The 27676-nt window shown below is 40.5% G+C and overlaps 1 protein-coding gene across 7 annotated transcripts in view; it reads left to right on the top strand.

Moving 5' to 3' along the window:
- Positions 1–27676, top strand: part of NUMB (NUMB endocytic adaptor protein) — a 125005-nt gene that overhangs the window by 65373 nt on the left and 31956 nt on the right. For 5 of the 7 annotated variants that reach the window (XM_054027334.1, XM_054027333.1, XM_054027339.1 and 2 more), the window contains 2 exons: positions 6616–6758; positions 24350–24424. In XM_054027334.1, the coding sequence (XP_053883309.1) occupies positions 6633–6758; positions 24350–24424 (201 nt within the window). In that variant the 5' untranslated portion in view covers positions 6616–6632. Of the gene's footprint in view, positions 1–2882; positions 3025–6615; positions 6759–24349; positions 24425–27676 lie in introns of those variants that run through there. The other 2 variants (XM_054027336.1, XM_054027335.1) reach the window with 2 other exon arrangements.

Below are 27676 nucleotides of genomic sequence, written 5' to 3'. Positions count from 1 at the left end.
AATGTGAAGTCTGGAAAACCAGAAATACATGCATATTTTTTCATATGTTTACTTATTCTGCAATATTGATTGCATACTAAAATTCTGAAAGCTTTGTGGAGTCAAAATATCATTTCCATGAAACTTGAGATATCAAATATTGGCCACACCTTATTACAGGCAAAAACACAGACCACAAGGCTTATGTTGGGATGCAAATCTTCCTAACAATGTAGAAGAGTGTGTCTCAAGTGTTTATTTCCCTTATAAATCAGTTACACAACCACCCTTGCCAGATTCTCAGTGAGATTGCAACAGTTTGTATCTCCTCTTGGCTCAGAAATGTCAGATGACTTTGAAAGAAAGCAGCAAAAAGTACTTATTTCCAAACTTCTATCTTACACCTAACATTGAGTATCTCCGGCACGAAGCGTATTATAGACCGAATAATGGAGAATGATTGTTGCTCCAACTCTTATTTAGATTTTAATTTCTGGGCAGTGTACCTGTCACTCTGTGCTAGAGATGGTGTATGATAATTTAGCTATGAAAAAAGGTCCATCGATAGGTGGCAGTTGCATTATTTATTTACTGGGCATGGGCATGACTTAAAATAGGTGTAGCCAAAACTGCAGTTGTTTTTTTTCTTGACTTGCTTTAAAGAGAGACCTATCATAAAATGTGCACTGACTTGCAATGTAATGTGGAGGCTAGACTAGTTATGCAGTTCTAGAAGAATCTTTTCAATAAAAACTGTTTTTTAAACCTTGTTTTTTCCATTATTTGAAACTTGTTTACTTTAGGAGTCAGACAGATGAGTGAATCTGACCTATTTTTTTTCAAGGGGCTTATACTTGAAAAGGCTGTCTTCCCTTGCAAAACAGGAGGATTGCACAGGGAGTTCCTCTCACATGATCTTCCTAATTACTTTTCTATTGGCTAAAGACTTCAATGGTGCTTTGTGCCTTTATATGAACTGTTTGTTTTTTGATCAAAAGGAGCTGGAAAGCATTCAGTATTTATTTAATCCATGGATGGGGCAATGGGTGGTACCAAGCACCCTGAACAGTTTCACAAACCATATCCACGATCCAAGACTGGTCTAAAACAGATCATATCCCTTTCCAGTCCAAGTGGAAAAAGTGCTATTTGTATGTGGCTTGACTACCCCTGGTTCACGTTAGAATTCATAAGATTAAATCTTCATCAGATTTGTGGTTGTCTGTGTAGTCCTTCAGATTGAGAATTTAACTATAGCTCTCTGAATGAGGAAACTTGTACTGCTGCTAATTTAAACTTTAGTAAAATTTAAAAGTAGTTTCAGGTGCCCACACCAGTCCTGCCAGAGTCCCTCTGCCAACTTTTTCATTTTTATAGTTGCCTTTGGAGATTTTTCCTCTTCTCTGTTGCTGTGTGAAAGACCTAGGCAAAGGGGAAACTTACAGGCTAACTGACAGTACATAACAGTGAAACTGACTATACGTCAAGTGCACAAAATAAAATTAAATAAGGAATTTTTAAATTGGCTCATCTTCTTGGATAACTTTTGAACTTAACCTCTGGTTAGTTTGTAGAAATTTGGGATTTAGTGGGGAGCTGGTCTGTTTATTTTATGGGGTAATCACCTTGATTTTTAAGAATAATTTCTTTCTCTGCCCTCCTTTCTCATTATTTCTGCAGTGGGCAGAGTCATCTACACACTGAACTGTACCTCTTGTAATAGTTCCTCTGTTAAGACTGATTTTTATAAAGCACAAGTCCTAAGTCAAGTGGTTCTGCTTCCCTCAAAGCTTTCAGCTTTTTGTAACAAATTGCAATACATTTTTGTGCATTAAACTTGGAAGTTTTCCATTTTGGCTCTTAAATAGAACTCTAAATTTTATATTGTTTAATTTCTCCATAGTCCCCTATAGTGGCCCAGAGAAATGGGATACTTCCTTCTTCCAGCAGGTGGAAATTGGCTGATTTCTTGTTTTTATGAAACTCTGAAAATGTAAAATACTAAACATACTAAGTATAGAAATCAGTAGCTGATGATTTTTAGCCATGACAGCCCCTGAGAGGGAATAGAAGCCATTCTATTGATATGACTGTGTCCATCTGTTTGGTACAGAAAGAATAAATCACTAGCCTGGGCTAGACTAGGAGGGTTTACAATAATGTTCTTGGATACATATTGCAACTATATGAAAATGCCAAGAATCTGCAAATGACTGAGGGGGGAGGGACACTAAGTTTCTGGTTTTTTTTTTGTTTTTTTTTTAATGCTAGGGTTTTAAATTATTATCATTTAGAGAAGATTGTCATGGGAATTTGAGCATTTTATCACAGTGACAGCAATCCAAGTCCTTGTTTCCTGAATCTGATATGTATCCAGTGTGAATTGCTTATTTAACATCTTAATAAATCTAAGCACTTTACCCAGATGTACATACACTCTTTTCTTAACCTGTGTACTACATAATGTTTTAACATTAGCTTTAATAAAAAATTTAAATCTGATGGGACAGGGATGACGTTCATTGCCAATCAGGTGGCTGGCTGTAGGACAAACTACTTTGGGCTGTCGGGGGATTCTGATAACCGTTCCGCTTCTTTCAATTCTCCATTGTTTTTCTTTGTTGGTGTAAATGGTTGTTCTGACTAGTTGGACAGAAATTAATCCTAAATAGGTAATAGCTTCTATTGCTGTAGAGAGTCCATTTCAATTCCAGCAACTAAGTTGTGAAAGCACACCCTCATAACTAGAGCTCACTGGGAAATGGACTTGTTTTTTGCACAAAATGTTAATATTTTTGCTGAAAATTCAAAATATTGTGGTGAAAATGCTACCATAGTTCCTCATGGGAGTTGTAGTTCAGGGGTCTCATGTTCCCTTTCTCCCCTGTAGGCTGAGCTTTCTGGCTGAAATAAATCTGGTTGGAATGATGCATCAGTCTCCCATCTTGGCGGAGGACGTGCATCATGGAGTCCCATAGCTGTGGGGCAAGATGGGAGAAATTCAGGTGGGGAGCCTCATCCATAGAGGAGAATGGGGGAGATAAGGTAACCAAAGTACAACTTCCATGAGGCAATGTAGCAAACAAAATTGTTTTTGGCCAAAATATTTTGGGGTTTGGCGTATTTGGGTTTCTGACAAAAAAAATTAAAATTTCTACAGAAAAACACTTTCACGAAAAATTGTGTTTGAGTTTTGAACTAATCTTCTAGCAATAGTTGAGATGGAAAACTTTCAACCAGTCCTACTACTATGGTTATTGGTTAACTCTGCCTCTTAGTATAAAATTATCCCTAGACAAAATAGAAGGCTGCAATTTTCAGAGGAGACCAACCTCTATACTTCAATAAAAGACCCACGGCACAGCCAGAGCTGGCCTGGATCAGCTGAGTTGGGCTTGGGCTGCAGGGCTATAAAACTGCAATGTAGCTGTTTGGGTTTGGGCCGGAGCCTAGGCTCTGAGACCTCACAAGGGAGGGTGGAGGGTCCCAGGGCTTCAGCCTAAACCTGAAAGTCTACAGTGGAATTTTATAGACCCACAGCTGAGCACCATGAGCCTGAGTCAGCTGACCTGGGCTGGCTGCGGGTCTGATATTGAAGTTTAGACGTACCCTGTGGGAGTTAAGTGCCCAGCTCCTATAGAAATTCATAGTCCCTAAGGCTCTTGAGGCTGCAAGCCTTAAAATTAGGGTTACCATACGTCCAGTTTTTCCTGGACATGTCCGGCTTTTTGGCAATCAAACCCCCGTCCGGAGGGAATTGCCAAAAGGCCGAACATGTCCGGGAAAATGCCGGCCGGGCACTTCCCCTCCCGCGGCTGCTCTGCTCCTCCCCTGACTCTTCGGCTCTGTTTAAGAGCTGAGCTGCCCGAGCGCTATGGGCTTCAGGCAGCCCCCTTGCCTCCGGACCCCAGCTGCCGGCCGGGCACTTCCCCTCCCGGGCTCCGGCGGCGCAGGGTCCGGAGGCATGGGGGCTGCCCGAAGCCGGTAGCGCTGGGGCAGCTCGGCTCTTAAACAGAGCTGAAGAGTCAGGGGAGGAGCAGAGCCTCTGGCCGCGGCGGCTCTGCTCCTCCCCGACTCTTCGGCTCTGTTTAAGAGCCGAGCGCTATGGGCTTTGGGCAGCCCCCATGCCTCCGGACCCTGCGCCGCCGGAGCCTGGGAGGGTAAGTGCCCGGCCGGGGGCGCAGGTTCCGGAGGCATGGGGGCTGCCCGAAGCCCTAGCGCTACCGGCTTCACGGTTTGCCAGGCAGCCTCCAGACCCTGCGCCCTCGGCTGGGCGCTTCCCCTCCCGGGCTCCAGCTGCACTGGGGAAGCGCTGGCTGGGGGCACAGGGTCTGGGGGCTGCCCGGCAAACCGTGAAGCCGGTAGCGCTCGGGCAGCCCTTTCCGCGTGGCTGGGAGTGGGAGGGAGGAGGGGGCAGAGTTAGGGCGGGGTAGGGGCGGGGGTGGGGGTGGGAAATGGGCGGGGCTAGGACCCTGTGGAGGGTCCTCTTTTTTTATTTAAGTATGGTAACCCTACTTAAAATCTGCATGTTTTTTATCTTAAAGGGGTTTTTCGTGGGTAAAGCAAAATTCTAACTTAACGTTACTATACTATCCTCTTTAGAACTGTTCTGCAGTTTGCTTTGCACACTCAGCATTCTTTTATTATTCAAAGAACTTTGAACTTTCCTAGTTAGGATTTCATGAATGTGGAGGAGTTACTTGTTTGGAGTGATTAACTTCGTCAATCATCAGCGGAGTGTGTGATAAGAAATGTGATCTCTTTGCACGCAGGTGCTGAGGGTGCACTCATTTCCACATCCTATTTATTTTTAGTTAATCAAATCCATGTTTGATGTTGCTCTAGTTATATCACATACTAGTTCACACGTCCTCTTCTGTTAAAATTGTTTTTACTACCAAACTGCTTTACAGTTTTGCCAATCACAGATTCAAAAATCAAGTCACCCCCCCATTATGAAATTTTTTAATGATTAAATCACTTTTGATCTGGTTTTTGAACTCTGTGCTTACTCCCAATGTGTTTGATAAGCCCAATACTACGAACTCTTGCATATTTATTAAAATTAAGGAGACTTTTGGGAGAGGAAAGAGCAATGAAGACAATATTGTTTCAAGTAACTGCCGGGTGAGGAATCACAAATTGCAGAGACAATCCCACTCTATCCCACTATCTTGGGGTGCAAGTCTAATTCCTCCATCCATCACTGCCCTAGGGGGCAGCACATTGTTATGGGGAGAGCATAAGAATGACCCTACTGGGTCAGACCAAAGATTCAGCTAGCCCAGTATCCTGTCTTCCGAAAGTGGCCAATGCCAGTTGCCCCAGAGGGAATGAACAGAACAGGTAATCAAGTGATCCATCCCTGGTCGCCCATTCCCAGCTTCTGGCAAATGGAGGCTAGGGACACCATCCCTGCCCATTCTGGCTAATAACCATTGATGGACTTATCCTCCATGAACCTACCTAGTTCTTTTTTGAACCCTGTTATAGTCTTGGCCTTCACAGCATTCTCTGGCAAGGAGTTCCTATTTCCTATTCCAGGAACAAGCATACTACTTGATGCCTTATTGCTAGAATCATAAAGATGAAAAAGTAAAGATAGCTTTAAATGATGAGTTTGACAGTGTCACTTTTTAAAATAGGCTGTAGGAAAATAAAGAATGCTAGGGAAACATACCGACTGGCAATCCAAAATTTTGTTTCCTTTGTCTGGGTTCATTAATATCACCACACCCATATAAAACAATAGAGAACTGCTCTGCTCAATTACCATATTAATTTATAACAAAAAGTGAGTTGTACAAAGCTTGTGGGGGGAGTTAATGACAAAACTCAGGCCTTTTGTCATTTGGAATGGCCAGAGTGCTTTAGTGATGGCAGATGGAAAGGGGTTGACATTTCTTCTGAAAACTAGGTTGACTAGGAGCAAGGCTGGCAGCAAGTTTCTTGAACTTCTTAAATCCCTGCCTGTGTTCAGTTATGTGATAGCTGTGTTTTTTGAGGATTTCAAGCTGCTGAGATGACAGGAATTGTAAACACAGACAAAAGTGAATCACTTTCCATGTAGTTCAGTGTCTAATAGTTTTACTTGGAAAGCAAAAATGTCAACTGTGAAATTATCTCCATACAAGTTTAATATGGTGCTCTTTTCAAATTGCTTTTGAAACGAGCTTTCAAAGCCCCTCAGCTCACATATTTGGACGCACAGTCCCCATGCTTCCTGGGGGCCACCCCTTGATCTAAAGAGGCATGTGCAAGTGTCACCTGGCTTGCCTGGTTTGGTTTTGTTTGCATTCTAAAATCTCCTAGTCAAAAGGGAGACTTCATTTTGGAGGTGTCTAGAAATTTGAGGATGGAAGGGGGCTGTCAAGCTGGTTCCTTCTAGATTAGTTACTTTACCCCATCTGATGTTGCTGTTGGCTAGTTGAGCATAATACCCTTCTACAAGCAGAGCCTTCTCAGATCCCATCTCTAGCTGGCTCCTTGTTTACTAAGCCGCTTTCCTTTGAGAGTCTTCCATCTATTTCTGTAGAAGCACAGATTCTCCACATAATAGCATATAGTGATATTGGTGGCCTAAACTGTGGAAGAACTTAATTTTGATACCTGCTGAAATATATTTTTCTTCTCTAGGACGTGAAAACTGAGAAATGAACAAACTACGGCAGAGTTTTAGGAGAAAGAAAGATGTTTACGTCCCAGAGGCTAGTAGGCCGCACCAATGGCAGACAGATGAAGAAGGGGTTCGCACTGGAAAATGCAGCTTTCCCGTTAAGGTAAGAGTTTGTGCCTTTATCTCATTCTAGTGATTCATGCCATGCATTACTAGGCAGACATTTTTCTGGCAAGCGTAAGTCACTGAGGTCCTTATTACATATTGACCTATTTCATGATCAACCCTCTTCGTGTGATTAGATGCAGTCTTTTAAAAAGAATCTTAAAACAAATGCCTTGGAAAATGGCTTGCTCGGGAGTTTTCTGTACTGATATTACCTGAGTGAAAGAAGTCTTCTAGTTGGGCAGGGAAATAATGTTTGCTTTTATTCCCTGGCTGAATACAAGTGTCTGCAAACCTTGTCTATTGGTTTGGCAGAATTCGATGTTTACTTTTTTTATAATTTCAATGGACAGTATTGGTAATTTTTAAGCAGTTTTAAAATTTCCAGTTGCACAAATTATGGGTTTAAAACTTTTTATTTTTATTTATTTTAAACTTCCGTGGGAAATCCTGGGGTGGGGGACAGACAGTTTAATAACAGATGTTGAGATTCAAAGAGTTAAAGCTGTATAATGGTTAAAACAGATTACCAATATTGCATGTCAAAATATGCAAAATAAATATAATTAAATCAACCTCTTAAGTTCTCAAACATAATTTTTCTTTTAGCCTATCATTAATTTTTTTTATTGGAAATATTTTTTCATTGATTGCAATGGTACACATAAACCAATGTTTACTGACATTTAACAATAAAAATCTAATTCTTCCAAGCGTACCTGTAGGCTGTTCAGGAAAGTATTATGTTTTATTTAAAAAAAAATTTAATGGAGGCATCAGTAGGGACTCAAATGTTAAGACTGAACTGTGGGTTGCACTTACAGCAATACTAAATCCCTCTTTGACACTTATTGAGTGAATTTAGCCTCCAAATTTAGTATTAACTCTTTATTACTGTTGTGGCAGGTATTACATAGTCTTTCATGTTCTTGGTGTGTGAGCAGATGTTCAGTCTTGGGAAGACATGCTGTTATATTAGGATGTTTAGATTTATGCACAGCGACTTAATGAGTGGATCAAGTATATAAATATTTAAAATTGGAATTAAACTTTTTGAACCCTCAGAACAAGTACTGTAAATACAGTCTACCTGAGGATTCTAAGCAGATTTTACTTCTATCCTTTCTTTTCTCACTCCCTTACTGGTCCCTACTTTTCCTTGACTGGGGTGTATTCTCAGTTCTTGGCTTTTCCTCCTTCTTACCTGTCTCATGCTGGTGAAGTGAGGTTTCTTTTCTAGTGTTCAGTCAGCCTCCTATGCTACCTCTGCCTACCTGACTGTTCCTAGGCTGAACAAGTTGGGTAGGCCAGGATATGCAGGTGCTTCATGATACAGGGGAGGCTGGGATGGTTAGAATGACTTGTAAGCAGATTTCCTGCTTCTACCCTACCTTGAGAGAGAGGGTTTCTGACCACCACTAGGAACATTGCTCTTAGAGTATGTCTACACTGCAGTAAAAGACCCATGGCAGCGATTCTGAACCCAGGTCAACTGACTTGGATTCAGGCTGCAGGGCTAAAAAATAGCAGTGTAGACATTTTGTCCCAGACTCTGAAGCCCCATGAGGGGAGAGGTCTCAGGCTTGGGCTTGGAGGCCCTTCCTCCTCTCAGGATTTCCGAGCCCGGGCTCCAGCCCAAGCCCAAATGTGTATACTGTAATTTTCAGCCCCATGAACCCCAGTCAGTCTTTTTGTTGCAATGGATCTTTTATTGCAGTATAGACATACCCTGAGTCGCTCCACAGTAATCTCTAGAAACTGGTCAGCTTCTAAGGTGTTGGACACTGAAGGATTACATGCCAGTACACAGAAAGGAAAATGACATTTTAAAGGCTCCTTGCAGAGACCCAGGGCTTTATTCAGGTGTTTTCTGCTACTTTAAAACAGTAATATATAGTATCCCCAAATACTGAGGCTTCTGAAGCATGTGCATGTTGGCTATTTGTTAAGTTTTTCTATGTAAATGCTGTGCTTTAGCCTTCGACTAGAAGGGAGAGGCTGTCATAAATAGAATACACATGATTTAAAGTTCTGATAAGATATTGTAAGAGGCTAGGTATAAAAGCTAGAATGTCTCCTAACTTCTAGTCTGTTGGGCATCTGGATTAACTCAAAGTGAAACTGCTTCTGTGATCGCTACATGTTGCACTGGCATGAATAGCTTCTCACATGTCATAAGTGTTATGCTACAAGTTAAGATCTTCAGTTGTAGTGGCAGATGTTTGTTTCATAGAATTGTATGATGCACCTGTCTTTGGGCATGTGTTCCCAAAGATTAAAAACAATGCAAGAGTAAATGAGTATGCTCTGGTATAAAGGTAAGCAAATAAATGATTCTTTACATCATATACTGTTGCTGGAGCTTTATCAAAGCCATGTTTCCTGATCTGTGCTGTAACTAACTTGTAGAATTGAATTGGTTTTGGTGGTCCTATTGGAAAAATGACTGATTAAAAAAATACTACTTGTGCAGGTAGGTTCCCCTGTGCAGGCTTACTTGGCTCCACTGATGTATAATGGAGTTCATATTTAAATTCAGATTTAAGATGAGAAGTTGAATTTTAATTGCCGAAGTTAACCGGACCTATTGATGATGGTAGCAAATTGCTCTGATTGTGTCTTAGTACACTATGCATTTAGATGTGCAGTAATGGAAAATAGTTTATTAGCTTTGGGATGTAAAGTACATGGTAACCAGTATTTAACAGATACAGGCAGGAAGTATGTCATTATGAGCAAACAAGATAAACCAAATTTGAAATACTTAGTTTGGTGGGTGGAACTATATTTTGTTCTTTAGAGGAATATAACCTTGCCCTGTTGAAGGAGCGCATCCTGTCAGACAATTCTTGGGGACTGTTCAATAATACACTATACTTCAGGAAAGCATGCTGTTGTGTATGAGTTTATATCTAAATGGGTGTTCCTGCTTCCTGATGAACATCAGTGGAGAACAAAACATTTAAAATTGACTTTTTTCCAAAGATCCCAACAGTCTGATACACTGTGAAAATAGAAACAAGACCTTCCATTTCAATAACCCATAAGTGGATGTTGCAGAGAGAGATAGCATTTGTGTTAAAGTGTACTTATGCTGTGAAGACAATACTGCTGCCTCACCTTTTGTTTCGAGATGCCCAAAAGGTTATTGAACAGTTAAGTGATGGATTCAGAGTCTTAAAAGGATTAGGCTTATTTTACTAGTCTAATTGGCAGAGAGCTGAGAAGCATCCATATAATGTTAGACTAGGCTGTAAGATGTCCTGTGCTGAAGTAAAACATACACTTAGAACTTGAAGCTATATGGAGCTTAGTATTTTTAAAATATTATTACTAAACAATTATTTAACCTATATCACTGAGCTAGATTTTGGGAATGGGCCTATTGCTAGCATAAAGGCTAACTAAAAGCAATTAGTGTTTGGTATATGTCTACCTTTTCTTTGTAAAGGGGATGAAATGTAGAGATTGAGGAGGGGTAAGATGTAGCTATCAGGCTCTGCTTTTTTTACTTAATGTTAGTGTGGTGGTCTGCTTACTTTGCAGACATTTTTGCTCTGGAATGGGGAATTACATAGAGGAAAATAGAAAATTTAAGAGCTCTATTGGCGTTCTCTGAACCCTCTTGTAAATGTTGTAGTCAGATTTAAAATTCTTAAATCTGTAGTTAATTGCAACTACACTAGTCTTTTTTCCTAAAACTTCTGCAATTGCCGAAGCTCGAAGCTGCTGTTGGCTTTTATCACTGTTCACCTTGTTCAGAGCAAGTCTAGGCAATGTGATGGTAAAGAGAAGATTGGTGGCAGCTGGCACCTTAGCTACACTAAAGCTCCCATCATTGCTATCTCTGCCCTTGTGGGTAAGGGAAAGGAGGCAGTTTGAGATTGAGAAGGGGAACAGACAAATAGAATGGAGATGGGATGTTGAATGACTTGACATTATTGCTTTCTATGGATTACTTTGGTGAGAAATGCAGTCCAGCAACCTTACATAAGAACAGCCATACTGGATCAGACCAATAGTCTATCCAATCCAGTATCCTGTGGTCTATGCCAGGGCTTCAGAGAGAATGAACAAAACAGGTAATCATCAAGTGATCCATTCCCAGCTTCTGGCAAACAGAAGCTAGGGACACTTCAGAGCATAGTTTTGCATCCCTGCCAATCCTGGTTAATAGCCATTGATGACCTATCCTCCATGAACTGACCTAGTTCTTTTTTAAAACCTGTTATAGTCTTGGCCATCACAACATCTTCTGGCAAAGAGTTCCACAGGTTGACTCTGTGTTGTGTGAAGAAATACTTCCTTTTGTTTGTTTTAAACCTGTCAGGGATGGTCTAGATAATACTTAATCCTGCCTTGAGTGCAGGGGACTGGTCTAGATGACCTTTCGGAGTCCCTTCCACTTCTATGATCATCTTTGCCTTTTAGTAACCCAATAGGCCCATCTGCAAAATTTGTTCATAGGAATCTGTAAAGCTACCTCCTTCAGCAGGTAATGGAACTATTAGAGGCTCAATTCTGTGGACCTATTCCTTTCTACCTCTGGCTCTGGTGGAATGTTCAAGGAAAATAGACCAAAAAAGTTATAATTATCATAGCTCCACATTGGGCCCAAGAAAGCATGGTGCATGTGCTTGGAATGGATGTCCACTGAGGGCAAGGTAGTCCTTCCTGTTCAGAAGGACATGTTGTCACAGTGTGACCTCTGTTCCCAAATTAAAGGCCCCTGGGGGGAGGGTGGATGCATGAGTGGTATTATGGTAGTGGACAGAGTAACTGAGCACAGTACTGTCAAGATTATTAAAATTGAAAGGTTGTCTTTCAATTTGTTTACTTTGTACACTTAAGTGTTATAATTAACGGAGTATATTATAATACAGAAAAGTCTACCACCTCTAGTCAGGGATCAAGGCTCTATTGTGCCAGATGTTCAGACAAACATGACTTTCAGACTATCTCCTTAGACACACAGCCTTAACATCCTACTAATACATTTTGTAATGGAATAGTCATTTGATTCATAGACCTCTTTAAAGTCCCTTAATACTAAATCCACATGCTGTTATAGCTGTTGGAAGTCTGTGTGCCAAGGTGTGCAAAACTTCCCCCTACAGAGGTGACTGTTCTGTAGGAGGGGAAGGGAAATGGGAAAGGTACAACAGGAATGCTATGTTGCAACAGTGAAGCTAACCTTTGAGCAGAGAAAAAACTGCCAGACATATGCAGTGTACCAGGGTGAGAGATGCTCACTTCACGTGTGACTCACTTCTCATTAGTTTAAAATGTAGACGTGTAGTAGTTTAAAAAAAACAAACCCACTAATTTAGTGATAAAATTGATAAAATGTATTCTTATATACTTACTCCATAAACTTATATCCATTACAAAATGTGAAATTAATTTACATATGCACATTTAAAAACAGGCTTTCGTGCTGCAGACGCTACCTCACAGAATTTGCAGCAATTTTTAGTTTCAGTGACTAAAGTATTCAACATCATGGCTTTTTTTTCTTTCTGAAATGCCTTTTCTAAGGTCTTTCTGGGTAAGTAGTTTTTATTCATACAAGTGCACTTCGGAGTAACTTGTCTGTGAAATTTATATCAGAAAAATTAGGTCATTTCCCTCCCTACATAAATAAACATATCAGATTTTTGCAAGTTCTTAGTGCTTTTTATCCAATTGGATGTGTCAAACAGGACAGTAATAAGTGATTTCCTATTTGTAAATCTAGAATGCTTAGCAGCCTGATATATCTAGGTTTAATCCATTGTTTTTACTATATCCTTTTCTGTGGTGAGACTTGTTTCTGATTTTAACACACCTAAGAAGGCTTTTGGTTGCTCTTACTCCAAGAGCAATCACAGGGAAGTGTTCAGATTCTAGAGTCTTCAAATGGAATACAGGATATATTCACCAGCAAGGTCCAAGTGAAAGAAACATGCAAAACTTTTGCAAATTTGTATAAAAGTGAGAGCAGAATGGATTTACATTCTGACATTGGATCCTATACTGCTAGTGTCAAATGACTTAAGTTTCCATCAATATTTGATTTTCCACATAGTGTTGATGACAACTTACACATTTTCTAATTACATTTGTATCATTAATATATCAGAATTTTCAGAGTAAATATTTTTCTTTAGCTTTCTAACTAGCCCTCAATTTAGTGGAAACTGAGATGAAATTTTGTTGTTTTTATGCTCAGTGATCCCTAAAACAGGGAGGGAGGAAAGAAGGATGGACTGCATGAGTTTTACACTGAGATATTAAGTTGACCATTTACACTACTGTTATCCCCATACAACAGTGGTCACCAACCCGTTGATCGCGATCGACTGGTGGATCCTGGAACCTGTGCCAATCGATTGTGATCTCTGGGCCGCGAAAAGTCCAGGGGCACAGCAGAGCTCAGACAGGCTGCCTGCCCTGGCCCCACGCTGCTCTCAGAAGTGGCTGGCTGCTGGCATGTCTCTGTGGCCCCCGGGGGGAGGGGAAATGGGGGGGGCTGGCGGCTCCGCGTGCTGCACTGTCCCCACAGCTCAATTGGACGGTTCCTGGCCAATAGGAGCTGCAGGGATGGTGCTTGTGGGCACAGGCAGTGCACGGAGACCCGCTGCCTCCTCCATACCTCCCTGGTCTGCTGAGATGTGCCAGCAGCCAGCCACTTCTGGGAGTGGCATGGGGCCAGGGCAGGCAGTCGGGCAACCTTCCTGAGCCCTGCTGCGCCGCCAACCGGGAGCTGCCTGTGGTAAGCACCTCCCAGCCAGAGCCTTCACCTCGCATCCCCTCGTGCACCCCCTACTCCCTGCCCCAGCCCGGAGCCCCCTGCTGCACCCAAACTCCCTCCCAGAGCTTGCACCCCTCACTCCTGCACCCCAACCTCCTGCCCCAGGCTCAGCCAATTCCCACAGTTGAGAATGTTACACTGATTTGTGACAATCCCTGAAGGATTTTGGATCTATAAACCACAAATGACACTAGTGAGTGGGGCGGGGCCCCGAGGAAGGGGTGGGGTAGATTGTGGGTTGATCTTAAATTTAAAAAGTGATCTTGTGCATAAAAAGGTTGGAGACCACTGCCATACAGTAAAATAGATTTCTTTGATTATTATAGTATTCTAAACATATCCGATACAAAGCTATTTGTATCTACTGTGCACAGACCTTTAACTGTGAATCCACAGTCATGGCGGTGACCCATCCAAATGCTAACGAAGCTTCCTCTGTACCTAATTTGCCTGCAACAATTTCTTTGGTTGTAATGACTCAGTGGTATGGGATACCAGTCACCTGTCAGAGTTTTCATTGGCTAATTACTTGGCCAACCTGTCTTTGCTCTTCGTAGTCTCCATGGCTACATGTAACTTGGACATTGATGCCTAGAAGGCTACGCATGGCACTGCTAGCTTGGCTCTCCTGGGCACTAAGGTAAAACTGCTGGGAAAGCTGAAGTAGGAGCACAGGGAAAGTCCATAGAGCAAAGAGCTATTGGGATTCTGGGATAGAGCTCTTCTGCCCCCTTTCAGATAATGCCAGTCTCTCCAGTGTAATTTTCTAAACCTGTAAATCCGTGGTCTCCAACCTTTTTTAAGCCCAAGATCACTTTTTGAATTTAAGGGCAATCTAGGATCTACTTCACCCTGCCTTGCCCCACTCACTCCATCCCTCCCCCTCCATCGCTCACTCCCCCACGCTCACTCATTTTCACCAGCCTGGGGTAGGGGATTGGGGTTCAGGAGTGGGTGCGGGCTCTGGGCTGGGGCCGAGGGGTTTGCAGTGTGGGAGGGGGCTCTGGGTTGAGCCTGGGGCAGGGGGTTGGGATACAACCACACTGGCCACTGCTGGAGTAGTTCTGCAGCCGCTGCTCTGGCGGCCATGGGTATCTGGCCTTGGACTGCCTGAGCAGCGATCCCGGGGCGGCCGGGGTGTCGCTGATCCCTCCTCGCCCCGCAGGGCTTCCCCCGGCGACTGCTGGCCCACTGGAATCCACATTCCCTCCCCGCAGCACCCATCCTAAAATTCAATCGGATATTTATGGTATAAGTCTTGGACAGGTCACAGGCAAGAAATAAAAACTCGCAGTCCGTGACCTGTCCATGACTTTTACTAAAAATACCCATGATTAAATCATAGCCTTACTTATATGGCCCCAGTGGACTTGACATCAGTAGCAAATCAGCCACTGTCCTCGTGTTCCTGTATTCCCTTCAACTACCATTTAACCCTCTTCCTATTTTCTCCTTTCCTCATTCTTGTCTTTAATTTGCATCCTGAAATCTTATTGGTTAAAATGCCTTAATATAAAAAATCTAAAAAAAATGTTGAATCAGTTTATTCGATGCCTTTTTAAGAAAGAATTAGTCTTGAATGTGACTTTGCTCATCTATATCAGAAGTGTAGACTACTCTGCACAAATACACAGACCACCAAATATAAATAACTTAATGTGCATTGATTTATATTATGACCCTTAGTGCGAATAGCTATTTTAAATAAAATCAGTCTGAAATATTGGTAGCAAGTTGAGCTGCGTGCTAGCAATGTATAGGACATTCTGGAACATGGAAGCATTAAACTCTGCAACAACATGTGGGAATGGCATTGTATTAAAAAATAATAAAGCAAAGGTTAACGTTCAAGTGTGACATAATGTCTTAATTATGTTTCATATAAGCACTACTTTGCATTCCTATTAAAGGAGTAAATGACTATCTTATAAGTCTCTGATGTCAGCAGTGACTTATAACCACTCCTAAGAACAAGCACAGCAGCAAGGAAATATTAAATTTAAAAAAGGCCACAGCAATTACCATTTGAAAATTAATATGAGGAAACAGTGTTAAGGCTATGGAAAAGAACTTGAAAGCCATATAAATAAATTTATGGAAAAGTGGTCACCACCGTTAAAGTGAGTCTCATTATCCATTGTGTTCCTTCTCTTTGGTCTATCACCAGAACACAGTCTCAGATTTTGTTTAAAATTGTTGTTCAGGTAACCTTTTAAAGATATTGGGCATGAAAAAGATTTGTTGCTCATATTTTAAAAATTCTCTTGTTTTGATCACACCCTATTTACAAAACAGCTTATTTGAGATTTTAAATAGAGAGTTTATATGAAAGGTCATTGCATTTTTGGTGCACAGAATGAGATCCAGTATCACTAACATCAAAAGTCATGAGTTCAGCCCCCCCAGAATCATAACTTTTAAAAATCGAGCTTCTTTTTATATTGGCCTTTTGGTTTTCGAGCTTTTAGGTTATCCTGGAGTCATGCATTCAAGCCTTTCTCTGTAACCAGGAGAGCTAGAAACTTACTTTCTTAAATGAAAGCTGAAACTCTTGCCTCATCACAAGATTCCAGGAGCTGAGGGCTTTAAGGGGAGAAAAAAACCTGAATAGAAACTAATGATAAAATTGTGAGAGCTGGCAACACTTGATATGTTGAAAATCATATTTTAAAGTTAGCCTATGCTGAATTAGGTATGTCAGAATGTCACATAAGAGTCAAGTGTTTGGGAGCATGCAGAGTTTATAAGATCTGCAAGCTATGGTGGGACTTGGTGGTTTTCTTCTGTACACCCAAATTATTTTTTCCTTCCTAGATGTTGGACTTCCCAAGTGAAACTGATCTGTTCTTCAAGTGCTTGTTCATTTTCCATTCCATGTTAGGTGTGTGCGCGATGTGTGCAAGGTCGCCAGAGAGACCGTGATATCCATTTGGCCGGCTCTGGTGCCCTCTGGTGCTGTGCGCTCATGTGCCCTTATAAGGGGCCTGGCCAGCCTAACACACTCTGTTCCTTTTTACTGCCTGTAAAAACAGCTTATCTTGCCTCGGCAAGGCATTCATCAGTAGTTCTTGTTGTTCTTGCTTTCTTTCCAAGTTTCATTCCCTTCCGTTTTTCTTTTGGTAGTAGTGTAAATAGTTGGATCCTCACATTTGTTTAGAGGGACATCCTCTGCCCCTGGGGCTGGGCATGCCCTGGTCTCCAGGCTTCAAATTCTGTGCCTCCTATGGCAAGCCCATGCTGGTGAGTGACCCACATTCCTTCTGTCTGGGGGAAGCTCATGTGTGAGAGCGTTGCCAGATCTGCCACCAGTTCAAGCCTCATTTGGAAAAAGGACACAGAGGTTAGACTAAGGTTCATCCTGATGGAAGCTGCACTCAGACCAACGTCGGAGCCAAACCAGTCAGCCACGGCACAGGGTACCTCAGCATCTGTGCTGAGTTCTCCTCTGGTGGCATGTGTCTTTCTGCACTGTTCCCCTTCACCGGTGCCAAGGAAGAAGCACAAAAAGCAATGGTCCAAGAGGGGATGTTCCCTGGATCCAAGGAAGGACACGGGGAGTGCAGCGAGATGCAACCTGTCGGGCCACTTCTCTTTTTTTTTATAGTGCAAATATTTATAATCAAAAATATAAAGTGAGCAGCGTACACTTTGTATTCTTGTTGTAATTGAAATTAATATATTTGAAAATGTAGAAAAATATCCAGAAATATTTAAATGGTATGCTATTGTTTAACTGTGCGATTAATTGCGACTATTTTTTTAATTGTTTGACGGCCCTAGTCAAATCACTGAAGAACGTAGAGTACAATCACCCATTCATCATGTGCTTTGTTGACTACTTTAAAATGTGATACTGTCCGACACAAGCATCTCTGTAGGGTGCTGGCAGACATGAGGATTTAAAGCCTCTTATTGGAAGTCACTACCACCAAGAGATCATGGTGCGCATGGCAGTGGTCACAGTGAGTGGTTTTGCACTGGGCTGTATGAGAGACAAGGGTGTATTTTGTCCCAGGCACCTTTACCATAGACACAGAATTTATTATGAGACAAGTCTTCAAAGGTTTTGACAGAGTGGAAAGAGCTGGGATATCCATTGACGAACATGTCTTAACTGACCTCAGGTAACGTGATGAAACGATGCTCTTTGCTACAATCACCAATGCAATTTCAACAAATATTGGAGTCTGTGTAAAAATAGTTAGTGAGGAATATGGACTATTCCTGAACATGACTGAAAACAAAATGCATGCATGTTGACCTGACTAACAAAAACAGGATGCAAGCAGACATCACAATTAATGGACAAGTTGTAGAGTCAGTAATTAATTTAATTATCCGAGATCATATATATCCAATCGGGACAGTCCGAAAGAATTCAGAAACTAGAAAACTAGGGCGGACCCACTCAGCTATAGCCTTCCTTAAAGTGTGGAAAAACCATGGCATCTCAAAATCTACAAACCTGTGACTTTTTTCCTTAGTGATTTATGGATGGGAATTATGGGAAGTTAAAACTGAAGTTTTTGAAACGTGGTGCTGGCAAAGACTTGCATATATCCTGGATGTGGAAAAAAGACTAGGGAAATATTATTGGAGAGAAGTAGTTGATGTTGGAATTTGACAGACTCAAAATGTGTATACTTTGGTCATACTAGGTGTAGAGAATGGAATCACTATTCCTTCCATTACTTTCTCAAGGTTTAGGGTCGTGGAAGTATGGGACAAACATCCAGGAGATGGATTGATGGTGTTTGGCAGATCACTGGAAGGTCAGCTATTGAGTGGTGGAAATTAGTGATGGATTGTGAAGGCTTCCAAAAATTCTGCTGTGATGTCACCAATATTCAGACCTGAATAAATGGATTTGTTTATGGAAAAAGCTAATGACTTATAGTATTGGCTTGAGCCTGCTACATTGCAAATGGATGGGCTTTGCAATCATCTTGGTTCTGATTTGCAACCTGCCTGCCATTCCATCCCCAGGCCTCTTCCAAGTGGAGACTTCAGAAGTGGTGGGTATGATGTGTTCGATGGGAGAAGTAGGATGGTATCCCCAATATTTCATGCAGGTAGCAACTTACTATACTTCATATCCTACCCCGCATATTCCCTCCTTGAAAGCATCCCCCAACCTTAAAGAGTTTAAGCCTCACATTTTTCACACTGAAGGCATAGACTGACCCAGTTTGACTTGCCCCAGCATTATCTAAAATCTTGGGGAGAAACTCTCTACTTAGCCTGATACCGCTGTAATGTTCTTCACCTATGATGCAGGCCAAGATTTAAATCTTGTTCTCTAGAGTGGAAGAGTCGGGGTAATAACTTGCTCCATCATCCATACCATAAAGATTGGTTTCTGAAAATGTTCAGATACACTGGTTAAAATAAAATTATTTTGATGACCGGTTATTAGGACAACCTTCAGTGGTATCTGTGATGTTGCACCCCATAATGCTTTATAGAAATATGCTTATGAATGTAAATATGACATAACTGGAATATGTTTTATGCTACATATGCCATGTAACATATCTCTGCAGAAGTTATGATCTACTGAATATATTCATACTATTTGTATGCACGTATCATTTTTGTATTCAAAGTTTTGAATATTGGCTGTGTACTTGTTTGATTTTTAAGTAGCCTCAGTGAAACATTTGGTCAGTTTCTTGAGGAAAAGACTATTCTCAGTAAGTGCCCAATCAAGAAACACTTAAGATGATGATAGACTTTGATAGATGCCAATCCACATCTGAGCTTTCCTGGGGACGTTCCTGTAGAGAACTAAGTCATGCATGGACATGTGACTTGTCCAGGTGACTCCAAAACTCCATCTTGTAGAGGGGATTCTATACAGGGGGAGGAAGGGATTTCCACCCACAAGAGAGAAACTATATAAAGCCCTGGGAGACCCCTCCATTTTGTCTTCAGCTGGCTCAAGAGGTAGCCTCTCTATCCCCAAAGGATACCTGAAAGAAACTGGAACAAAGGACAGTAACTACAGGGGTGTGAGTGATTGCTGGACCCAGACTAGAAGGAGGCTAATCTGTAAAAGAAGCTTACTGGAACATCTCTGAGGGTGTAATTCATCTGTAATCACTTTCTTACTGTATTAGGATTAGACTTGCATGTTTTATTATTTTGTTTGGTAATTTACTTTGTTCTGTCTATTACTTGGAACCACTTAAATCCTACTTTTTGTATTTAATAAAATCACTTTTTACTTATTAATTAACCCAGAGTATGTATTAATACCTGGGGCGGGGGGGCAAACAGTTGTGCATATCTCTCTATCAGTGTTAGAGGGCGAACAATTTGAGTTTACCCTGTATAAGCTTTATACAAGGTAAAACAGATTTATTTGGGGTTTGGACCCCATTGAGAGTTGGGTATCTGAGTACTGGAGACAGGAGCACTTCTTAAGCTGTTTTCAGTTTTGGGGGGACGTAGTTCAGATCTGGGTCTGTTTGTAGCAGGCTAGTGTGTCTGGCACAACCAGGCAGGGTTCTGAAGTCCCAAGCTGCCTGGGAAAATGAGCTTAGAGGTAGTCTCAGCACATGACAGTTCCCAAGGGGGTTTCTGTGATCTAACCAGTCACAGTATCATCTTAGGAACCTGTATTATACACAACATACTGTTTGAACTGGGCTCTGTCTACAGGGATTTTAGCTTCCTATAAAGGCATTGTCGGTGAAATCCTGGTGTAAAAGTGAAATCTGTTGAGCATCTTAAGGGTGCAAGTTGGTGATAGTGTGGTATCACTCATTCCTGGTTTTGGTTGCCCTGGAAGCTAAATGGAAATATGTTCAATACTGTATTCTTATTATTTAGATACTATTGGAAAAAAATCCAGCTTTTTGCGGAGAGGTTAGAGATGCCATGATCCTTGTATCAATGACTGCCTTTCACCAATGAATTTGCTGCTTCCCTACTGTCTTTCAAAAAAAAAAAAAAAAAAAAAATCTTTCACCCTGTGTAGACTTTGCTATGAAAAAGACATGTGCTTTTGTACAAAACAGGTACATTAAGCTTTTGCCACCAACACTGTTTTTGAGTTCCTGAAGGCTTTTAATGTCAATGGAACATTGTTGTATGTCTGTAAAATACCATGCAGACCTATTGTGCAGTGTAACGAAGAACAAGTCCCTGCCAAAGGTCTTGACAATCTAAACTGAATGTTTCTCCCTCCTTTGTGTGTTTCCCAGAATGGTCATTTTTGGGGACAACGAAAGATTGTGCAGAGGACTATTGGACTTCTTCCAGTTTTGTAGACTCTTGTGTGGCCCCCTGAATTTAGTTGGTTCTAACACAATATGTTGCTGCAATGCCAACAGAACTTAAGTGAATTCTGTTGCCTTTCACCCAACAATGCTGAACTCTATAGATTAACTTTCCTTCATAAATTTTAGGGAACAGACCATGTCTTAACCCAGTGGTTCTCAAACTTTTATATTGGTGACCCCTTTCACATAGCAAGCCTCTGAATGCGACCTCCCCCCCTTATAAAGTAAAAACACTTTTATATATTTAACACCATTATAAATGCTGGAGGCAAAGCAGGGTTTGGGGTGGAGGCTGAGAGCTCACGATGCCCCATGTAATAATCTCGTGACCCCTGAAGGGTCCCAACCCCCATTTTGAGAACCTGTGTCTGAACCTAATTAGCAGTTTGTTTCATCAGAATGTGAAATACAGGTCTACAGAAATGTAATTGTTGCTTCATTAGTACCGGTAGGTGTATCTGGCCATTTCTGTTTACCTTCCTGTCTGATCTTACATTTGAAATGTTAACTTTGTTTTTCAGATCTAAAGTCGATTTCTCTTCTCCCCTCCCCTCACTCCCCCCCCCCGTCTTCAGTTCTGTTAGATGCTGGGAATTGTAAAGGTGTACCTTCCAAGTTTCTGGAAGCAAAATTGAAGCCTTATGATTGCATGATTGCCTAAATCAGGTGATATGTGAAGTAATTTGTAGCATTGGTTAAATATGGGAGTCGTATGCCTCTCCTCTGAGCTGGAGGTGAATGCCACATTTTAAGAGTTGAAAATAAGGTTTCTAAAGATGAATGAATGGAGAGAACCAGCTGCTACTGTTCAGTTGGAAACTGTTTTCTTCAAGGCTGAGCTAACAAGACAATAGCTACGTTGTTGAAAGTTCTTTGCAGACAGATTTTTAAAAATCTTGTTCTGTAGAGCACAACAAAGACTGCAGAATTTTTTTTTAATTTCACTTGTAACATTCGTTGTTGAAGTCAATAGCTGCTATCTTTTGGCTTCTGTCAAAATGATAGGATGAAAATAATACAGTTTGTGTCTTTCATCTAAGGATCTCAAAGTTCAAGTGTAGAAAAAGTGCATTCTCTGTCCCTTCCCCAGTACATTCGGGGGAAGGCGCAGCTGTGTGATTTCTTTTTTTTTTTTTTTTTTTTATAATTCATTGATGACTGATGTCGAATGAAGTCTGGATTGTGCTCTTCTGGAGTGGGCAGATGCAGTTGATATGTAATAATGTCCCATTCATTGATGTGAAAGTGCTCTTGAAAACTGCTGCTGAAACTCATGTTCAAAACAGCAGCAACAGAACTGTCTTAAATAAAATCCTGGTGAAAATCAGAACATGTGACTTCTCAAGGAGAGGTTTGGCAATATTTTGGAAAATGGCTGTCTTTTTTGTATTGGGACATGAGGCAATGTTTATCCTACTCAACTTCTCTTCTTTCTGGGCAAGGGGCAAGTTGCCAAGTACAGGGACTGAATTGGCTGGACCTATGTAGATGGAAACATTCTGCCTACGCTAGTGTAAATGAGATGCACAAATAGTTCCAAGATTTTTTGAACTATTCTGTATTCATAAGTGCAGCTTGGACATTTCCCTGGAAATAATATATTGGCCAAAATCCATGGATATGTGATGTGGTTTTACTAACTCAACTCTGATACCATGTTGGCATATTTTTGATCCTGGCTATGCTGACTTCTAAGTAGAATGGAAATAGTTTATAATCTTGCTTACAAAGATTGACTATACCCTAACCTATTTTTAACCCAGTTTGGTCAGTCAAATTACAAAATTCAGATCATAATTCTCCATTGTTGCGGCTCCACCAGTGATAGAAAACATGAAAGCAAAGCATAGAAGGGCTCAGGCATTTTTACTGTTGTCATACAAATCATTAAGTTGGAAGCTCAGTCTGTATATAGCTGCAATACAAAACTGTGCCTGGAAACATGCATTTATAACTACTAAAAATGTATTGTAATTGCTATTTGAATGCATTTTTAAAGAAATATAATCATATTTAAGTAATTAAACTTCCTGTTCTAGTTAGGGAGTTTATGAATGCAGGGCACTTCTCCCTTCTTCGCTAAGTTTCCACAAAGGCCAAGTGAGGAGCATAATTGTAATGCCATCTGTAAGGGATTGTCTACACTTAAAAGGTTGCAGAGACACAGCTGCACCGCTGTAGTGCTTCAGTGAAGATGCTACTTATGCTGATGAGAGAGCTTCTCTTGTTGGTGTAGGTAATCCACCTCCCGGAGAAGCAGTAGCTATGTCGACGGGAGAAGCACTTCTGTTGATGTAGCACCATCTGTACCAGGGGTTAGATTGGTATAACTGTCGCTTAGGGATATGGATTTTCCACATCCCTGAACAACATAGTTATATCGACAATAAGTTACTAGTGGAGACAAAGCCTCAATGATCAAAAATCTCAAGTTGGGTGTGGGATTGGCATAAAAACTAGATTTTAAAAAATGTATTCTTTGTCTTCTGGCTTTTGAATTTCTTGGGTTGCATTTTTCATTCATTTTCCCACATTCTCTTCAACCATAAGGATTAATAATTTTTTTCTTTAATGAAAGCTGAGATTCCTGCCTAATCAGATACCTTCAGGAGCTGGAGCTTTAAAAATGCCAAATGTCATGAGTTGACAACACTGTTTGGGTCACTCTAAAATTAAATTTTTAATAGTTTCACAACATCTACAGCGTGGTATTTTGGCAAGGAGAAATCTTGAGGAACTTGTAGTACTAGATTAAAATAATTCTGATGTCCAGTTTGACAAATTTTAAAGTATTTAGTTTTTAAATATAAATTTTCCTCCGAGTTGACTGTATTATGGTTGCCATTTCACAGGGCATTAAGAAATGAAAAACTCCTTAATTTCTGATTGTGTAGCTCAACGGCTGACTTCTATCTTGTGTTATGCCAAAAATTCTACAACCGAAAGTTTTAAAGATACCTTGCAATAAAATATTAAATGGTGGGAATGGATTGCTGAAGTGAAAGATATGGTAACCTATGTTAACAGTATCGTACAGCGTTCCCACATTCTTTGCTGGTTAAGACTTTTAGGTTTGGTTACTGAAGTAAACTGAAGCCTCATCTCATATTGGGGGCTTTCTCTGAACATTTTAATTATGTTGCAATGGCAGAACGAGGTCTTAAAGTACTCTAATCACTGATAGGAAGAACATAAGGGGTAGGGCTCTTTACCAGAGTGCAAGTGTCTTTCTGAGATGATTTGAGGTTAGTAAATGTTTGCCTTCTTGGTGCTGGGTCACCTTAAAAGTGCTATCCAGTACCATGTATAGGCCTGAGAGACACAGAAAGCCACTTATGCACCTGATCACTAATTCCTGTGCCTTATACAGTAGGAATGCAAATCTCAACTCACCCAGTATTTTGTGTCCAGCATCTCATCTAGATTGGTATGGGTTGGAGGTGAGAGCGGCTTTTTGTAAGTATTCAGAGGGGCTGCCATTAAGTCTAACTTTTTTCTCTTTCCTTGCAGTACTTGGGTCACGTGGAAGTGGATGAATCCAGAGGAATGCATGTCTGTGAAGATGCTGTGAAGAGATTGAAATCTGTATGTATATCAGTTTCATTAAAATGTTGGTTCATGTGCTGTGAATGTTATGCCAAGATGTTGCTGATTCTGCAATAGCATTCCAGTTTCAAGTTGTGCACTTTTCACCTTATGTAAGAAAAACAGTTGGATCATTTTCAAGACCCACTGCATATGATTATAGAGGCACATGTTAATCTGGGAGTGGGAAGGGAGAGAGTTAAGTTTATTCTTCCTAGTTGTAGTAGCTAGTAGATATTTTCAAAGAATGGTTAGATAAAGAAAAATGGACACAACAGTGACCCATACTGAATTGTTGTCCATAAGAGATTTTATTTTACTGGTATTGATTAGATATGAAGATTGGTCTCTCCCTCTGGAGTCTGCCACTTACCAGTACTATTGCACCCCTTAAACAGGGGACTTAATCCACTCTTTATTACACACAGCACTACTGTGTGATTTGGGCTCCTCTTTCCTATGCAAAATAGACTAGTAGCATTACTTCATGCATGCCTAGCTTGGATCTGCTCTAAATGGACTAAAAGATTACCTGGTTGTGATGTCAGTATGGTGGGCAAAATTAAGGCTGCCAGACTTCATTTTTAGTGAGTCACGTGGTTTCTCACTTGTGTTTCTTCTCTGCTAGCACACATAACAGAGGGTGTTTTAGATTTCCTTTTCCTCCTCATGTTACGCTATAAAGTTTCTGAACTGACTTCAGTGCTTTGATTAAACTTCATCTTAAATCTTTTCTTTCATTTCTGCCCCAGCCAATTTATAGCAACAGGTTAAAGCTACACCCCATCTGTTCTTATTCAGTGTAGCAGTGATTGGTTGCTATTTGTGCTAACAGGGTTACAGATGATGTAAATGAGGCACTTTGTCCTTTATCAGATTTAGTTTTTTTATGTAGCTAAAAACACAAATATAGACTGACCGCACAATCGAGCTGCATTCATTTTTGTCCTATCCTGTTCTATATAGGTTCTTACACTTCCCTCATTGATGTAGTGTCTACGCTCCTTCTGTTAGTATATTAAGTGACATGACTAACATCTGTTGTGTAGCTTATTCTTTTACTTATCCTCTCCTGAGGGGGAGAATTGTGTGCAGAATGGAGTATTCTGTTCTGGTAGTTTTTAAAAAAACCTGAAGCCCAAAAGCCAGTTAAGTATGGCTAAACTTACAACTAGTGAAATATGTACCCATTAAAAGTTCTTAAAGCACAGCGCGTACTATTTCTTTGGAATCCATACAAGAGCAGATATCTGATTTAGCTTGCTTGAACTACCAATTAATATACCAAACTTAAATTGAGAATAAAAGTTTACCTGCTTTTCCTGTGGACAGCTAAATATATTCCTTGTAAATAGTTTAATTACCTGAATAGCCTGATAGATTATTTTAAATTGTGGAGAAGTTTCCAAACTTAATGCAGCATTCAAGGTGGAGATAGCTTTTCTGCTTGTAAGAATCTCTAAAGGAGGTATTTGAATGATTTATTGTGAGGCTGATACAGAAAGTATGACAACAGCACATGCCTGTTCCAGTTGCTGTCTTCATAGTCCTATCTGCCCGCTTGGAACCTGGGAAACGGACATAAAATTCTCAGCCATACTACCTACTGTAAGACTACTGAGCCTACTTTTGGTAGGGATTTTTTTAATGGTGAAACTCCATGAAATTGAAGTTCATTTGGAGTTTGTCATTAGAATTTAAGATACTATCATTTGGGTTTTATTTTTGGAATATTTCCCCTCTAATGTTTTAGGAATCAGATTATTTGAAGCTTTTTACTTTTTTTAAGGGTCTGGTGTGTGTCTGCCATGTGCAAGATTACTAAAATACAATGCTTTTTTCTGGCAGTAGCATTTTGGCATCCAACAATGGAATTAATCCTTGAGGGATTCTTGCTTTCATCCTAAATTGGTAAATTGAGCTGCTCATCTTCTGTCCTATTACCAAATATAACAGTTTGGGCTGCAATCTTCTGACTTCGTTTAGGGAATGTCTGACCTTGAGAAGCTTTATTTCCCATATGGTTACAATGCCCTTAAATCTATGTTGCCTGTTCTGATTTTATGCCACTCTGACTTTTTTTTTTTCCAGAGTGTGTGTTATTTTCTCAAAATCCAGTCAATAGGAAGAATGGACATAGGATATATCTAGTTACAAGCAGGAGGGAATAGGTGATAACAGTCTAGAGCTGTCAAAACACTTGCTTGTCTGGTAGCTCATCAAGTAGTTATGCTTATTTTTTCTATCTATATTTATTTTAATAGTGTGGGATTTTTCCAAATTCCAGTTTTCTGGACTGCAATCAATAGAATCTAGCAAATACATTATGCATTGTCTTCTATCTCTTAGGCCTGACTCATCAGCCCAAACAAAATTTTATGGGATCCTTCAGGAAGAGTGTAAAACAGGAATCTCATTGAGAAAATAACTTTAGTCTTTCTCAATGTCCTCCTAAAAAAATAAATACAAATTGACTTCTCCAACACATTGGTGGGAAATGTCCCCTGATTTCTTAGAGGGTTTTGTTGTCACCTACTGGTTGATTGTAGCATACTGACCAGTATATCTTGCAGAACTAAATTCACAGGTCTGACTTTTCATTGCAGTAGAATAGCTTCAAAGAGCCACTCCAGCTATTTTTAAAGAAAAGTCTGTGGATAGAGACCCTGCTAACTCTGATATCTGCACTGTGCCAAACATTTAGTTTGTGACTGATAAGTGATAACGCCTTCATTTTGAAACTTGAATACATGAGGAATGTGTCACATCAAAGATCCCAGTATAAATACAGTGCAGGATTAATCTTGCATGGGTGAGGTCATGGCCTATGAGATGATTGCACTCAGAGAATGAATCTGAAGTGTTGCTTAAAACTGCACTTGGATGCAGAAATAGACTGCATCTAAAAATATGATTATAATTTCTATCTCCGTCCCATGAGTAGTCAACAAGATGTACTGTAGCCAGAAAAAGATAAAAGCAGTACTATAGCATTGTTTGCCTGTCAGCTAAGATTGAGTGGTACTCAACTAAAAATGTACTTTCATGTTCTGATGTTGGAAGCTTAGAAAAATATATTTGAAGAAAAAAATTCCAAGTGAGCACTGTGAAGATTTGTAAAAGAAATTTCTGTAACTGTAGCATATTCTATTACTGCAAGTTAATAGAGTCAGGATGCTAATTGTACTTACAATATCTCCCCAGTAGAATTCACACTTAGAGTACATTAGAATTTCATTGCTTTTGAAGCCC

The sequence above is a fragment of the Malaclemys terrapin genome, chromosome 4 (assembly GCF_027887155.1).
Source record: "Malaclemys terrapin pileata isolate rMalTer1 chromosome 4, rMalTer1.hap1, whole genome shotgun sequence".
Lineage (NCBI taxonomy): Eukaryota > Metazoa > Chordata > Testudines > Emydidae > Malaclemys > Malaclemys terrapin.
This window is presented reverse-complemented; position numbering and strand designations above follow the sequence as displayed.